At 37.3% G+C, this 18418-nt stretch overlaps 1 protein-coding gene across 1 annotated transcript in view; it reads left to right on the plus strand.

Annotated features, from left to right (window-relative positions):
• The window catches only part of thsd7ba (thrombospondin, type I, domain containing 7Ba), a 232850-nt gene that overhangs the window by 134333 nt on the left and 80099 nt on the right, over positions 1-18418 (plus strand). The window contains exon 8 of the mRNA XM_042002424.1: positions 1884-2084. Within this exon, the coding sequence (XP_041858358.1) occupies positions 1884-2084 (201 nt within the window). The remainder of the gene's footprint in view (positions 1-1883; positions 2085-18418) is intronic.

The raw sequence follows: 18418 nt of genomic DNA on the forward strand, positions 1-18418 counted from the left end.
CAGAGTATAAAAGACGTGATAGAAAAAAGACACTGGATTTTAAACAATAAAAATCAATGCCATTAGCCACAACAAAGCCAAAATGACCACCAATTAAAAAAAAAAAAAAAAAAAAAACTCAAGTTGAAAAAAATTGGAGGTCAATGAGGGTTAAGTAAAGAAAAGAAAAGGGATCCAACATTTCCTCTGCCTGACCGACTTGTTGCAGGCTCAGTAAATTTCGCATATGAGACTATATAAATGTGACATCCACAGATTTAGCCTGCAGCTTCTTTTTTTTTTTTTTTTTTTTTTTTTTTTTTTTACCTTCCATGACTTGTCAGTTGATATGAATGCCAAACTGAGGGAGGAAGCTGCATGGGTCTATAAACAGACACACTGGATAAGATTAAACTTATTCTCATTCCTACTAATGCAGAGCTTTGTTGATTTTCTTCAATTTAAAAAAAAAAAAATCAGTCATTGCCCTTTTTACACAGTACAGAAGAAACACTAAAACAATAACATCTCAGTGATTGCCACTAAAGCTGATAGTATGCACAAACCACATATTCTGAAAAAAAGTCATAAATATAAAAAAAAAGTCCACCAAACAAGTACCAGGCAATAAAGACATAACAGGGATATGTTTGATTTCACTGTATCTATGTGAATGCAAGTGCAGCTTCATTAGCCCTAAGTTTCATATACAGTTGTGAATATGTCATCTGTATATAAGGTGTGCAGAACAGCTCAGAAAGAGAATCTCAATTTGGTGACAGAGCTGGCAGCAGCAATAAAAATAAAGTTAGACTCTGTAATTGGACAGGCAGAATGTCACAGTGAAAATTGCACAAGCATTACTGCAGCTTGACTTGACTCACTCACACTTTTTCACTTCTTTAGCACTTTTTTTTCTGCCGAACCTTTTTTTTCCTTACCGTCTCAGCTATCTCACCTTGGAAATGCAATATTTTCTGTATTTCTGTGGGTAAGGTACTGGATCAACAGCTTTTTGTTTAACATCAACTTGTCACTTTTTTAAGTAAAAGCACTAAAATTTAAAATAATTTTCATTGGCATATTTAATCCCAGTGTAACCTGTAAAAGATCTTGCAAATGTAGTTTCCATTTTTCCCAAAGAGAAAATGAGATCCCAGGTGCTTCTTGGATGTAAATCAAATGTTTTAAAAATATTACATAAATACTAAAAATACACGACCAAAGGAAATGGCAATAAAAATTACATTCACTGTTTCAAATCCTTTCATGCAGAAGTTATGGACATGGACTCTGGGTTTCATTCAACTATTTTACAGCTCACTGAGTGGAGAGCTGCTGTTTCTGAAACAGAGCCTGATAACTAGATGCGGCATTTCGTCCTCTGTGACACGATATTTCATTCTCTCATATCTGGATTCCATGAGAAAGATGAAGAAGAAAATAGATAAATAACAAAACCACTTTGGACACAGAACCACTTCTTATTTTTTAAAGAATTATTCAACCTAGAGGGAAAACGAACAAACCTACAATCATTTGTTTTGCTATAAAGCGACCTGACACCGACATCAAGGGAAAACAAACATGCTTCTCCAGCCTGTCTTCTTTGAAAGTTGTGTTTTGTATTTATCTTCAAATTTCATGAGAAGCATGACAGCTTTGATCATTGCCTACAAGAGCAGTTACAAAGCAGCTACTAGACTAACTTTACGAATGCTGCAGCAAGTTATTGCAGATTGCAGATGAAAATAATATTTCTATGAACAAAAATGACAAATTTAAATTACTATTGCGCAGTTGTATACTGTTCTGTTGTCAAAATATTTTATTGTACTTGGTGCTTTGTGCAGAAAAATGTGTCACCATTGACATTTTCTGTAACACCACCTTGTTTCTATCAGGTTTCAGACAAAGAAGGAGGGAGGTGCTGTGGGAGTCTGGTGGTTCTCTGAGAACTTGCCCTCATCTGATGGAGTTCATGCCCTGTGAGGATCCTTCCTGCTACCTGTGGCAGGTGCAGCAGGAGGGAAGGTGCATTCCAGCAAAAAGCCCGTGTGGTCCTGGATCTACCACCCTGAATGTGACCTGTGTCAGTGCTGAAGGTAATATTTTGGTTTTTGACTCAAACAGAAGCTGTTAACATTTAATGCCTCTAGCTGCAAGGAAATTTTTTGCTTTTAGTTAAACACTTTTCCTTTTGGTCTCATATATTATGAATAAGAAATACTTTAAAGAAGATCATGAGGTCTGGGGAGCACTTGCTTATACTTGCTTATAGTGTGATGGGAATTTCTTCATAGTCATTTTCTGTTTACACATTTAGATTTTAGATTAAATGGAAAGTATTGCACAGTAATATAGAATAAGTATCTGCATATTTTGCTGTCACTGGATCCAAGTAATGTTCTGGTTTGAACCATCTGCAAAGCTAATGTGGCAAGATAGGTTGTCACCTCTCTCACTCACTGGAGTGTTTACCTTCCCTCCTCCGCTTTGCTGCGACAGGTGTGGCCTGTTGTGGTGATTGCTGGGTTGAGCACGCAGCCCTCTTATATGAGAGCAGGTTTCTGCTCTTCAGGATGCCTTCACTCATTTGGCTGTGTGTCAGCGGTTGGTTTGGCTGGTGTTGCCTTGGACCCTACTCTGGATCGTAAGTGTCATTTCTTGTCTGAGTGATTGGGGTGTGTCGGTCTCTGGGTGTTACACCTGCTCAATCTCCCTGCAGTGTTGTGGTCTGTTGGCTGTGGCTGGGTTGATCTGCGTCTTATGTTCAGCTTAAGTGAGCTGATTTTGGTCTGAGCCCTGGACGTTATCATCTGGCTGTGTCTCCTTCCTCCCTGCGTGAGGGGGAGCTTGTCACCTGGTAAGACTCCTAACTGTAACTTCCTGATCTATTTTGAACAATAAATTAACATACTTGTTCTTCTTTAGGCCTAGAGGTTGACTGTGCGCTGCAGTGTGTCGTCCCCCCCCTGCAGTGCTCCTGGCTGCACTGCTGTCTTGTCTGGATTTGGGTTTTACTCACCATGAGTTTTATGCATCTTAATTACTGCTTTTAGGAACCGCCAGTTCCGTGCCTTCTCTCCCGGAAACCCAGCAATACGTCTGGTTCGCCAGCCGTGGGTCCAGGGGGGTGCACGTTCGGACCCCATCTACCTCTGGTGACTAAGGGCAAGATTGAGCTCATTGGTCCCGCTGTACAGCCGGCTTGATGGACTTTTGTGTGACTTTATTTTGTTTTGCTGTAGTTTAGTTTGAATTGTGTTAGATTAATTTTGGTCCATTTGTCAGGTTGTTCGCTGTTTACCTCACTGTTCTCCATCCCCTGGTACCAGGTGGTCGAATTCTTTTAACTGTTTTATCAGTTATTGTTAATAAACTTATTGTTAAGGTAAATCACATTTTGTTGTCTTGGTGCATCGGACCTGCGTGTCCTATTATTGGAGTGAAATTCTCCAGTTGGCGTTGTCAGGTTTAGAATAGTTTTAATTTCTTTTTATTCCGCTTTTCCCCCGCTCGCCACACTAACATGGACCTGAAGTGCCTACATCTTTTTAAATTTTGTTAATAATAGATGGTGAGATTTTCATTCAAGCTAAGACACTTCATCATAAAAATAATTAGACTATAAGCTACGAGTAGCAGTAAAAAAGTCATGGAGGTTACATTAGAGCGATCAGTGCTGTAGTCTGGAGATGTAATACTATCATTTCCATTGTGATGCATGAACCGCTGTCTATAATGTGGTCCATTGTGCTCAGCCATATGATCAGGTTGGGTGATAGGAACATCGACATTAACGGAGCATGCATTATTCATTGCAGGGCATTGCCGGGTTTATGGGCACAGAAAACACTGGCTTGATTAAAAGTCAGAATCATAGATTCCTACTGGGTATTATTGCTAATCTTCATTGATTATAAACCTAATTGCAGCCTTTTAATCCATGTTTTATTACTCTGTCACAATGGATCATGTGTATGTTTATCGTGAAGCCAGTGGAAGGTCCAGTTATATTACCTAACACTAAAAGCTAATGGGTTTTGACGGGGCAAGTAAGGATCTGAGCTTTGACAGCTTTGAAATTAACTGTGGTGAATTTATTGTTAGTGAATGTTGATAAATTAGTGAGTGTTGTTTCCTCAGTTGGGTTTGTGAAACATTCAGCATTCAAGCCGATTAAGATTTCTTTAGATTCATACTTGGCGTATTGTACGTTTTTATAGGTACAGTTACTTTTTATATAAGTACTTTTACTGTAAGTTAGCAAGTAACTGTGTTTTTCTTTCAGTGAAAAAAACTCACATGCATATATTAAAAGAAAAATATAATAAAAACATAATGCTTACTAGAGATAGCTGGTTTGGGTAATCCATACGCATTTACTGATGATCCCAGTTAAGTACCAATTTACTTAGTGCACTGTGTCAATCTAAACAAGCGCACCCTGAAGAAGGTGGGGATTATTTTCTCTATTTATCTGGTATCTATTGGCTGGAGGATGTTTGACAGACTGCTCATTCAACAACCCAAGAGAGAGGAAAAAATATCCAAGAGCAGAAGTTTTGAGAGAGCAGAGAGTGTTTCTGAGTGTGGGGGAAAGAGACACTGCAACACTAAACCTAAGAAGAGGAGCAGAGTTTTGAAAGGAAGAACAATATATTTGAGAGCAAGAAAGGACTTTTTGAGTGTGAGAGCAGAGTTTTAAGAGAGAGCCATTTGACATTTGAGCGTGAAAACCAAAAATCTTGCTCTCAAAACAAAGAATTATGCTCTTAATTAAAGATAGGGAAATACCCCCATAAGTGATGACTCAAATAAAACATTGCGCTGCATGACACGAGCTGAGATCAGTTAGTTTGTCACCGTGTTATCTACGCTGAATATTTTTTAAGCCTAAGCATGTATTTTATAAATTGGGAACCCAACCATATTTGTGAATTTGAACCCTAACCCTTTGCCTTTGGAAAACAAAAATGAAAGATACAAAGTGGTAGCAAACTGTGGCAGACTGTGAGTAGCATGAAATTTGAACTTACATTTTCCTGAATGGATGGTTAATAGTCATTGAGTCCATCCTGTCCCATGTCAACATCACCATGTTATGTTTTTTAACATCAACATCACGGTTTAACAGGAATGGAAACATAAAGAGGGTCCAAGGAGTTAATCTATGAGAGAAAACTAAGAAGAAAAAACACAACTGTCCATTTTTATCAACATTTGTTTAGCTATTTAAGAACTTGATGCATTTTTGCAGTCACATAATTAACTAAAAACACAAATGCAGATGCCTATTATAATTCCTTTCCAAGAATTTCTGAAGGGCATGAAACAAAATCTGTTGAATAAATAGATAAAAATGGTAAAATGGTTATTCCTGTCTATGCACATGCTTATTACACTGTAAACAGCGGATACCTATTAATGTTTTGAATCCCAGTGATGCTTTTTTTAAATAAATAAATCACAGGAAACATACAAAAAGATGTACAATAAGATACACACAGAATAAAAAAAAAAAAATATTTAGATTATTATTTCCATGCAGATATCTGAGTAGCCCCCTTTGATCAAGGTCAAGTTTCTCTCCAGAGAGATTCTGCTTTTAGCTGCCTGCTGTTATGTCTGACTTATAAATTTAGCAGGCCTTGGAGAGAGCAGGCTCTAATTGCCACTGGGCCTGCACATTCAAAATCAACACATTCAAGCTCTCACTCTCAACCCTTACACAAATAAGGAAGATGGACAATTGGTAGAGAGGAAGACAGACATGCATGCTCTTTTACAAAAAAAAAAAAAAAAAAAAAAACAGGGTGCAGTCTTTTGAAATCCTTTAAGACAAGGTGTAGTCACATTCCCATACAAAACTAGTTTCATCACAATCTAAGGCTGTTTCTCCTGATCTTTATTTTAATGTCCCTGAAGTAAAATTAGGAAAATTAATCTTTAAATTCAGACTAAGCAATCCTGATCTGAACCTCAAGTCTTCAATGGTTTAATGTCTCAAAACACAAGTTACTTCTGGCTTTAGTCATTTATTAATTCATAACTCAAACAGCATGTTTAAAAATTAAAGGAGTAGAAGCAACACTCATCCACCTCTTATCAAAACAGATTAAATTCAACACAGGGTGGATTTTTTAATGACATTATACTGTAGTGTCCTATGTACACTGTCTTTAAAATACTTTGCAATATTTTATAATACTCTCACATTTGATGACAGCAGTGGGTGTCTGAAGCCGTTGCAGCAGGAATGTGTAGACTAACTGGAGAATACCTGCAGACACACACGCATACACACACACCCATACACACCACTCTGCTGTGGTTTCAATCATTTTTACTCCGACATGTGTGAAAGGCAGAGAAGTGGGAGTGAAATATCAGCAGAGATGAAAGGCTTGTTTTTGATAATCTGATATGCTGTCATGAACAGAAAAGCAGCGATAATATTTGCAGTTGCACATGCTTTATTTTTCAACAGTTGTGGCACGCTTGTAATCATGCAAATACAATCAGCTGACCTAGATGTCTTTGTCTACAAAGACAGCATTGATTCCAAGGAGCTCTCGGGTTTCGTCACACATGCTAGAGAGAAAAAAAAAAGAAGTTGAAGATTTCTCAGATGAAAAAATATAAAAAGTAAGCTCACTTGAGCTTACACTTCACCTCAGCTCAGCTTACCCTGTCTTGTTTAGTGAAAGACATATTTAATTGGGGAATAGCAAGCCAGTCAGTTACTGCCCTGCTTTAGTTTCACAGTTTCCCCATTTTAAACAGAAGCTTACACTCGTTAATATAAAATCCAGTCTAACCCGCTTACTTTTCCTTTCTTTTTTGTTTCTCTGTTTCTAAGTTTAAGTGAGGAAAGATCATTGGGAGCAAATTATTTCTTGCTAAATGGAGGGATCTAAAATATTTTTTGATGAGAAGCAAGACAAAAGTGCAGAGTCCCAAATGAATGTGGGGAGAAGGGACAAAGCACCAAAGGATTCCACATCTTGCAATAGTTAAAATGGTTGAAATGGCCTGGACAACCACGGAGCTGATTGGCTTCTGAAACAGCAGATGAAACAATCGTTGGACGAAAGCAGGGATATAGAAATAAGTTGTGAAATTATGTCTTCTGACAGCAAGTTACAAAGACAAAAGAGAACATAAGGAAGCAAATGTTTCTTTTCAAAGTGTGCTCATGTTTAATGCTAAATGAATCCCAAAGAAAATAGTTCGAATAATAATAATAATAATAATAATAATAATAATAATAATAATAAATCAGAATAAAAAGCAAGGATATTAGTGTGTGATTTATTTCTTTGTTGTGACGGTGCTTCTTGGAAAGAAATCTTACTGTTGGAAACCTGTTTCTCTCTCTCTTTTAAATTATCAAATCAAACTTTATAAGGCGCTTTTCATACAAGCTTTGCATAATAATAAAAAAAAGGCATGACACAAATTCAACATTACACCAATACACACATATACAACCCCAACCATCTCTGCACAAACATAAACTCTGACATCTGCTTTCTGTCTCTTTAACTAAAACATCTTTATAAAAGCATAACTGGAGATAAATATCTGATCATAAACATTTGGCTTGGTACTGAGGTGAGGAAACATTATCTTGGAGACCTTACCAAGGACAGCGTCACCACGGGAACCACCCAGGTCAGAGAGTTCCACTGCGCACACCACAACCAGGGCTGCAGTGCAGGGCCTCCCCCAACTACCCCAACTGAAGGTGGATTTAAACTCACGCAGCATCTGCGTTACCGCCGTAGGTGCTGCAAGGTTCACAGAAGCTAATTGCACACCTCTTCCAGACCTGACGTGCACCCCTGCTACACAGATGGTTACGCGGAGGTATTCCCCTGCGATTGATCAGATTGGGATGACGTGTTGCCGGATATCTGGTTCTTCTCGCTGAATTTGTGTGGTAACCACCGTTTTTAAAAACAATAACTAGTGGATAAAGTTGATGAGAGGCTGATCGTATTATTGCTTCGTTTTCTTCCACAAGCTAATACAGACACCGAACCATACTGGACGCCATTGTTGTTTTTAAACAGAAAAACGATGCGTAGCCCCTACCCTCGAGTACAAGAGCAAATTTACCAGCGTCAGCTAAACTGTAGCCGACCACACGCAGACACCGCACGGGTATAAATCCACCTTTAGGTGACCTCTGCAGCAACAACCCCACAGACTGAATAGGCCTAACCTCTGGTGATAAATAAACAGATAAAAAATGGACTAAATCAAACAAACTAAATAAATTAAATACAATTAAGTTACAAGCTAAGCTAAACAGATGGAACACCCAGATTTCTCGCACACTGTGATGGTTTGAAATTTTTTAGTTTGGTGAAATGACCTCTCTGTTGTCTTCAGAAGTGAAAATTAAAACAATATTTGTAGGGAAAATACATATGTGGGATAAGCGGCGGAGTTGAATATGTGGGTTTTACTTATAAAAAAAAAAACTTTTATGCCAATGCAAACAGCTGCTATTCTGCAATGACACCTGCCTCATAGGGCTGCCAGGAAGCATGCCATTGTAATAGTATCTGCAACATGTGCACTGCAACCTGGACATGTGGAGGAATATTATGTTTAACAATTAGTCCAGGTTTTGCATTTAGCAGTTTAATTGTGGGCTCAAAGTGCAGAGAAGACATGTAGAATGTTATGCTGCACTCATCGGGTAACAGCTTTTGGTGAAGGTAGTGTTATGTCGTGAGGCAAAACCTCCCTCACTGGTAAAACAAGGCTTGTCATCATTGGAGGCAATTTCAATGTGGATATATTGAGGTGAGATTCTGGAGAGGGTGGAATGAGCTGCATGCGGTTTTGTCTTCAATCCTATTAAACATATGTGGGATCAGCATGACTGTGCCAGAGTGACCAACACAACCAAATTGGCTGGTTAAAGAATGGGGTATTATGCCATAGCTGTGTGACCAAGCTGGTGACCAGCATGAGAAGATGCCAGGCTCTTGTGACTGTGTATGGATCTTCCACAAGGTCCCAAGGTCCCTCTTTGTTAAATAAATTTTGCCTTTGGTAAATAAATGACACTAAGCAAGAGTCAATGGCAGAATTAGCTGTTTGGCACTGGCAGAGGGGATTTGGCAAGTTTTTCATGGGCACAACCCACATACTTAGCTCTGCTGCTCATCCCATAAATGCATTTTCCTGGAAAATGTGGCACCATTTAAACACCTTTTCATGCTCTAGTTTACACTAAACATGGATACACAGACTTCTGTCTGTCTCTTGCCTTCTTTATGTGCATAATTTGGTCCGTTTCCAGGGCTCTTGTGGATGCAACCCTCGACGAGAAATACCACTGGAAACTGTGGGAGCAGTGTCAAGCAGTTTAGGTGATGTGTGACCAGCAAAAGGAACATATAAATATATTTAATGGCCGCACAGACCACGATTGTCACCACTTGTAGCTGTATTGCCTTACAACAATGCCATCATAACTGGCGCACAGGAGTATAATGGATGTTACTATTTACATTTGCAAAAAAGGAGCATAATAATAAGATTTTACATGATAAAAGATTTGTTGACAAGAAGCATTGTTACAACATAGCAATAATTGACCAACCGCAATTTCCTTCCATTTTTTTATTTAATTTTTTTTATTATGATTTTCTCTCTGTTTCATATGTCTGTGTTTATAGGGTTAATTAGTATGAATGTGCAAAATGTGACTTCTACTTTTATTCAGTGACATCCAGTCTAAATCAGTGTGTTTTTTTATCGGAATCTTGTTTGTCTTTTTTTCCCCCAAAATGTATTGAGCCAGCTCAGGCACAAATTTGCATGCTTTATGTTTCTTTTATTAAGTTGATTTGAATCAAAAGAAAAATATAGAAATGACATTAGAAAATCAAGTCATTCCAGCTGTCGGTGATGTCAAGACTAAGTATAGTTTTCATTTGACTGGAATAAGAGGAGTATTTGTTTGAACTAGCAGGTATTTTCAGTGAAGTGACAGGTACCCCAGAGATCTGCAATGTTTTCTCCACTTTATCTTACCAGATTGAGTGAGCATTTTATTTCCAATTTCCCAGCATAAGACAACTCTGCACCCCAAGCCTTTAGAGGGATCAAGTTGTTTGGGAAAAATCTGATTTTACAGAGCAAAGAAACAACACTTGCCAACCAAAATTGAGCTGATTTTAATGATTATCAGTGGTTGCTTGGGCAGTCAGAAAACATCTTATATCATCTAAACGTCAGGTTGTTTTGCTTAGAAAATGTATAAGGTAATTTCTAAAACCACTCACGCATGGATGGCAGAGTTGAGCAGCACGGAGTTGTTTAAGACCTTTTTGGAACTCAGCCAGAGATTTGTTTAGAGAAAACTTATTTTTCTGCAGAGAAACACCTCAATCTGCTGCATCACACAATCTGGGCATGTCTTATTCCCAGTATTGTCAGTACTTCTCTTCATTTTTACTCCAGAGATTGGATGGTCAACTACAGACTGTGTGGACAAACTCAGTATAGAAGTTAAAAGAAAATAAAAATGACACTATATGTCTAATAACACTTAAGTGCTAATATAGAGTTTTAGAAATTCTTCATTTACACTAGAACTGTCAAAAACAATGTTATTAAATGTGTTAATATCTTTAATACAATTAATGCATGTGCAAGCCCAATATATCCGTCATCTCTCCGTTATGATGGAGGGACAGACGAGCCTGCGGACTCTACTGATGGATTTAAGAATAAAAAGAACATTGATGGAACAACACATGGGCAACGCCCCTGTGGAGGATGATGGTGTTTTAACACCCACACTTTTTGGTTGAGAGAGTTCCACACCCGCACTTTTTTTTTTCTTTTTCTTGTTCTGTGTTGTGCACAAATGTAGCTGGTCTAGTGGCTCCCTGGTCTTCTCTGTGTCTGACTCCGTCTGACTCCGTCCCGGGTCAAATTTTTCTGTCACTAGTACCGTCTCTCTTGTAGTGTTTGTTTATTGTCCAGGTGAGAAGGAGGAATCTAGCAGTTCATGGTTCATTAGCACATATTTAAACCTCAAACACAACAGTACAATGTCAAACACAGTAGCTGACAGGTGGTAGAAAGAATTTATACTTCAGGTATGAAGGGGCGGGTCAAGGGGCTAGGCAGGCGTACTGGCCAGGAAAAAGGGGGCACAAATGAGATTTGTGAGAGCCAGATCATCAGTTTTGTCATAGTCTCTTCATCAGTATAAGCTGATTAACTTCATTTATCAACATCTGATGGTTTTATGACAGGTATTATCATCATGTGATAATGTGTAGATGGTTGGTAAGATGATGCTATATTAATTCTGCATCATGATCTAACACAGTGACTCCCAACCTATCTTCCTTGGGGACCCTTTTAATGCAAATACTAAAAAGCCATGGACCCCCTGCCCCACCCCATGCTGAAACCATGCTTGGTTTTATGCTTTCTAAAGTGAGATTCTCACCATAAATAACAAATTCTGGCTGAGACCTGTACTTCGATAAAGCCATAGTTAAATTAACAAAATAGACCTACTTTTTTTCCTTAAAATAGGGACAATGTGTGGACGTTAATCACAATTACTCTGAATGTTCAAAACCTTGGGGACTTCATGTGCTCTTTAGGGACCCCATGGGGGATCCCAGACCCCAGGTTGGGAACCACTGATGTAGATCATGGTAAAGATACTGCAGAACACCGTCCAAAGACATGCATGTTAGGTTAATTGATTACTTGATTACTCTAAATTCTCCCTAGGAGTGTGTGCGAGTGTGAATGGTTGTTTGTCCCTTATGTGTTGGCCCTGCGATGGACTGGTGACCTCTCCAGGGTGTACCCTGCCTCTCACCTGTTAATGCTGGGATAGGCTCCAGCTTACCCACGACCTGTATTGGACCAAGCGGTACAGAGAATGAATGAAAGATGAACATATAGCAGTACATTACATGCTACATTTACTGACCCTTGGACATCTGATCTTTACCCAAGGAAGGGTCAGTTAACACTAAATATGTGTTTGCATTGGCTTGCAGTAAAAACAGGCAAATTTCAGGCATAGTCATGAATCATAACTGATTAATTTGTAAGTGGTGATTAATCTGATTAAAATTTTAATCATTTGACAGACCCAATTTATACATTTTTTATATCACTGCATTGCAGGATTGAGAGGTTAAGGAGCTCCCTGCAGACCATTAGACTGTACAACAGTAACGTCTAATGTTCCTCATAACTTCTAAAGGGGAACTAGAGTCTTATACATCTCTAATTGTTACTGATATACTAATTTCATTCATTTAAAATACTTTATTTAAAATTTGTATCTATGTGTAAAATTGTGAGCTGTCAAGAAAAAAGTCATGCCTTTCACTCTTTTTGCAAGTGACACAGAAACATTCCACAATAATAACTTATTTTAAATGATGTGTTGTATAGAAAAAAAAACAAAAATCAATATAAGAAACTAAAAAATAAATAATACAAAAAAATGCCCACCAACATAAATACCTTATTTTCTTTTTGTGCTCATTTTACGTTTTGTTGAGTCCACCTTATAATACCTCATCCAAACTTCACATAGTAAACTGGAGGGAGGATGTGAACTTATTAAAATTATACTCATGGTTAAGAAGTTAGGTTAATAAATAAATAAAAACAGAGTAAGAGGGAAAAGTTTAACTGAATTTGAGCTTGTTCATGAGTTTGCTTCACATAAATCACAGTTCATGAAACTGAAAGGATGCCACAAAGGCTTTGCAGACAAAAACATCACATGGTGCCTCGATTTTTCCAAACCTTGACATAGAAAAGAATTGGTCTGATAAACTAAGGTTGAACCTAAACAGTGCAGTGAATTTACTTCAAAGAAAATCTACCCTTTGGAGGGGACCAGCCAGAACCTAACAGGCACATTGTGGGAAGACTTAATGGTGTCAGTTCACATAGGAAATCCTCACATTATTTCCTAGCTGAGACAGTTTTTTATAAAAAAGAATAGGACGAAAATTCTACCACAACATTGTGCAGGTCTAACGTGAATCTACCAATAATATACTGTGTCACAACCTGCGTGGTAGTGACAAACACAGGGAAAGGGCACACCACATATCAGAAAACATATCTTTTATTTAGAGAGAAACAGTAAGCTGTCTGTGGTAAAAAGAGTTGTGCAGCATGTATAGGTGGATGGATCAGTGGTGTAATGTGGATGCAAGTCAGTGACTCAGTATTCTCCATCATCATGCGGAGGCGGGGCCATCACAACTGCCACAGGTGGTTTTAAAAGTCAGAAAAACCAAGAAGTCACTTACAACTCCAGTTCAGCTCGAGTAAAAGCCATTTTACCACGTTATTTTCATAACAGAAAATTTGTTGTATTTTCTATTTTAAATAGAATCAAATTTCCCAGCAATCCTACTTTAGGGCACTCTGAGTATTTAAAATACAGACTAATGCCATTGAAACTTTTTTTAAATAACCTTTCAAATTTTCTCATAGTTGAATAATTTTTGTTGTCAGAATTTCTGTTGTATGAATAAAAAATCAAAAATGTTATTTTTTTTATGTAAAAACATATCCTATCCTATTTCTGCCTCAGGTTTTGAGAAGTTGTTTTGACAGTTTACTCAGCTGCTTCTCTCTGCACCGTGACCATAAACACTTTAGTCAGCACCACCGACCACCAAGCTTGCTGACTCAAACATACTTGTGATTGATGGCTGACATGACTGATTTAACCCCTCGTGGAAGCATACTGGCTAAACCCCTCCAACCTACAGACACTCTGACATTTATGTCTAACTAACAACAGCAGCCCAACAGTGGACTTCCCATCAGTCTGTCTCAACTGGTCAGTAAAATGTAGGTTAAGATGAACTCGGAAAAGCAGCTGTTAAACACAGATGTGTGGCTGCTAATGACAATAAACTGCTAAAGTTACATGTTTGACAGGTGGACACAGCAAAAAACTAAAGTTGGCAAACTGGGTCAGAGCTTACTTGAATATTAACAATAATTTTGTACTTGGACTTATTTTGCTGCTTAAGGCCTGCAATCTACCTGTCTGAACAGATGTGATGTTTAACTTTAAAGAAATGATAAGGTTTTTTTTTTATTTTATTTTTCTTTTCAATATCCGGCAGAATAATAACCTTCGGAAAGATTAATTGGATGGTGGGCGAGTTGAATAGAAATCATGTTAAATTGCATGCAGGAAGCAGTGGTATTATATCTGAGTAAGAGCCCTAACTACATATCCCTCTATTAATAATGCAAAAGGACCCCAGGGGCAGCAATCTATTTGCAGAACCATACACCCTCAAACATACACGCACATACACTGGCTATGACTTTGGCTTTATGTTATCATGTCATTTCTCCTTAGGAAGACTTTCCAGCCAAATCTGTGTCAGTTTGTTGACTTATATCTTCATTTGTGACAAGTGATTGCTGAATTACCGTTTTTCCAGTTTTTTTTGTTTTTTTTGTTTTTTCTAGAGCAAGCCATTCCACCTGTGGCATAATACTTCACTTATACATGAGCCTTAAATAAGTTCATATTATTAAGCATTTCAGTGTATACTAAAAGCCAAATGCTGGCAGCAGAGACGCCAGTAGATTACTGTTATTTCACAAGGCATTTGCTATGAATTATTTTCCAGTTTATTATTGGATTTTGACTTAAAATAACAAAGTTGCGGTAGGTTCATTATTTTTTAAAATAATCTAACATGGTGCTACTTAATATTTGGAATAGTAATACTGTCTGCTTCTGTAAAACTTGGCCTTTTTTGTTGCTTTAACTTTTAAACTGAGAAAAATAAGAAAACATACACCAGTTTATGGTGGAACATCTTCAACATATTAAAAATTCTCCTGTGGCTAAAACACAATTACATTGTTTTGCATTGAAGAATGTAGATTAAATAGATTTCCATAATCAGTAAATTTTCCTTCGGGGGATAAATAAAGTTTTCTGTAATTAATAACGCTATACTTTATATGGAGATAAGTTTTACAAGAATGAAGTTTACTCAGCAGTTAACTGCATTTCTAACTGTAATTTAGATAACTGAGATAAACAGGTGGTCTCTGACTTGATGGATTTTCTTCAGCTCAGTAATCCATTACACTCATGGTGTCAGCATGAGACGACTTTGTTTTTAAGAAAATGCTGTTCTTTGCTTATAAATTACAGCTCTACTCTTATTGAAAGAAATATTTGCAATTATTGTGAAACTCAAAAATACACTGTTAAGAACCCATGAAGTCCTTTTTTCAAATATTTTGCTGTTTGCTGTGCTTGCCACATTATGCTATATTAGCATATTTCTGGTATGTTCTGTTTACCATAATGCATCAGCATTTTAAAGTAAGCTTGTATTTTTTGCTTTGGTATTTTATTGCACACTCACGTTTCTCCTGGCGGCCTTGATGATTACTACTTATGTTTGGTAGCCAATAGATGATTGTGTTGTTTAAGTTGGTAGATTGAGTTTCATACTGTCTCCAGCTTATTGTTCTCTCTACCTCTAGTTGCAGCTCTTCTTCTGCACAACACTTTGTAGAGAAAATGTAGTTTGTGAGAATTTTAAACAGCTTCTATCTTGTTGCAGAGCCTTTTCTTGTTGCTATTAATTCTACATACAACAGAATCAACCAGTGATTGCCCATGTGGAAAGATTATGATGTTGAGCTACAGGATGAAAAACGGTTTTAAATGTAACTCGGGATGGGAATCAAAAAACGGCTCCATTCAGGAGTCAGCTGAACCAGCTCACCGACTACAAATAACTGATGTAGGACGTGTGTGTCTGTTGCTGGAAGAGGGCGATCCAGATCATGGCTACATTACATTAAAGCAATAAATAAAACATGAAGACCAATAAAAGTAACAGATAGTAGGACAGACCTACATTGTTGCATGAAGGAGTCCACACCTATTTCTACTCTGCTCTGTGCTCCTTAAGTAATCGCTGGAGGTATCTATATTTTTGCTTTTAATTAAATCCAGTAGGAAAATTAATGGAACAATGTCCTGTTTTCACTGGATGCCTGAGAGTTCATCACTGACGAGTTGTAAGGACAAATGATTTGCAGTCCTGTAAATAAGACAAATAGCATCATACTGTTCAGTTGTTTGATAAAATGATAAAGTATATACCTGTGCTAAAAGAAATATGTCTAAAGGCAGGTGGACCCTAAGGTAACTGTAGGGGAAACACTGCTATGAGAAAGCATTCAGATGTCAGATATTAGAATTACACATCACCCATTATTCACATGATGAGTTTGTTTCAGGTTACAGTGGCAGTATAGCATTAAAAAGCATCACAATGCAGTGGTCAGTGTTGCATTTTTTTCAATTCTTGGTTGACTTCATTAAAGAGTGTTCCCATTTGAACTGGCATTTCCCTCTGAGATAAATATATTATTTTTCATTTCATTAATGTAAACATCTGCCGTTTTTATTTATTTAATTATTGATTTTTATGTATTTGTTTTATTTGGTGTTGTATTTTCCCTTTTTTAAGACCAGTTCTGTAGTTTTGGCATTAATATCAGTTTGAAGATCTTATTGATGTGAATTGTCTTTACATTGTCTGTGATGTTGTGTGTCATGGTTTTAAAGTCAAAGTTTTCTCTTTTAAGAATATTAAATAGTATATATATATATATATATATATATATATATATATATATATATATATATATATATATATGTATATATATTTTAACACAGTAGTTCTGTGATGTATACTTGTTTCCCCATGGAAAATGTCTTTCAGGAATTGATGAGGGAATTGCTAAAGAACTGGGTGGATAAGCAGAATTGATAATGGTGCTGATTTCAATAACATTTTAGCAATTTCCATATATGTGACTTACAATAACCAATACTGATCTTATTCTGTCTTTGGACTGTTTAAAATGAAAAATGATGGAGCTTAACATGGAAATCTAATTCCCAGCTCATTGGGAATAAGGGCAGGAAGTGGCAAACTTGTATTCTGCCATTTCTATTAAAGTAGCAGAAGTAATAAATCTTTTCCTAATTCCAGATAAAACTTTCTGACTTTGCAGCTCCTATTTAAAGTTTTTCTAAATGCTGCCTCGTTGTATCTCATTGCTCACTCTCCAATTCTAGGACTTTGTATCAATTCCTTTACAACGTGGAGGTAGATTTTCAGAAATCTATACTGCATACACTATTTCAATTTATGCTCACTTTGTGTGAAGCATGCATACCAGGAGTAATTACCTGGGTGGGAGCCATGGTGAACCATGGCAATGAATTCCCACGCAGCTTAAAATTTCACAGTTGGTTCAAAACAATTATGTTAAATGCAGTTTCAGTTCAAGTAGGTGCATTTAGGAATCTGTGATTATAAAAAAAAACTTTCACTCACATCAAGCTAATGCTGCTAAAATTGCCTAAAATAGGGCTTTTTTTCTTTTCTTTTTTCTTTTGTTATTCTTAGCTGGAATGTTCTCCGTCTTATGCCCACTTGTATTTCCACTATTGAAAGGAATAATGCATCACTGCTGAGCTTTTGAGTCTTCAGCATTATTTCAAGAAGACGATCGCCTCCTCCTGTACTCACACCAGTTATTTTGATGGGTGTAGACATGCAATCCTTTAACTTTATGGGCAAAAGGTTTTCATCTTTCCTAGGGGAATATTTCACATCTATCTGATGAGGCGTTACCAACGTTTGCTCTCTCTGGGTTTACTGCCTCTCTCAGTATCAAGGGTATTTGCTGGGGAACAAAAAGACGACAAATTGATGGCACATATGCCCAAGGGTTGTTATTGTTAAACCATATTCCATGGTGTAGTGGCAGAGTCCAGCTAAGTTAATGATACTACTGAGTGTGAGTGTATATGTGAAAACAATGCTTCAGCTGCTGCTGGCACTGTTTTGACATCAGGATGGCATTCCGGTTTCTGAAATCGATCTCTCGAGCTCTCCGACACACAAGGCATAAAAAATCTGTGGCAAACTCTGTGGAGAGGCCTATAAAAAAATCCAAAGAATGTTGGGGGATTTTTTCCTTTTTTTTTTTTTTTTAACTGCACTCTAGGTGATTAATCACACAGAAGCCATTATTATCTAGTACGGTAAAGGGAGACGCTTTGTGTTTCCTGTGGCTGTTTCACATCTATAAAGAAGAATTAATTAGAAGCTGTGATACATATTTCATAACATGGCTGCAATATGAAGGCTGAAGGACAACTTTTAAAACTTTCCCAGAATACCAATGAGACATCCTCATAATATTCTTTAGATTAAATGAAATGTTGTTTGTTTGTCAAAACAGCTTGAAACTTTATTTGCCTGCAGTTTTCAGCTGCTCATCAAACTCATACATTAAAAGGGATGCTATTACAGCATCCTATAACATTTAA

This window comes from Melanotaenia boesemani, chromosome 12 (assembly GCF_017639745.1).
Source record: "Melanotaenia boesemani isolate fMelBoe1 chromosome 12, fMelBoe1.pri, whole genome shotgun sequence".
NCBI classification, from domain to species: domain Eukaryota; kingdom Metazoa; phylum Chordata; class Actinopteri; order Atheriniformes; family Melanotaeniidae; genus Melanotaenia; species Melanotaenia boesemani.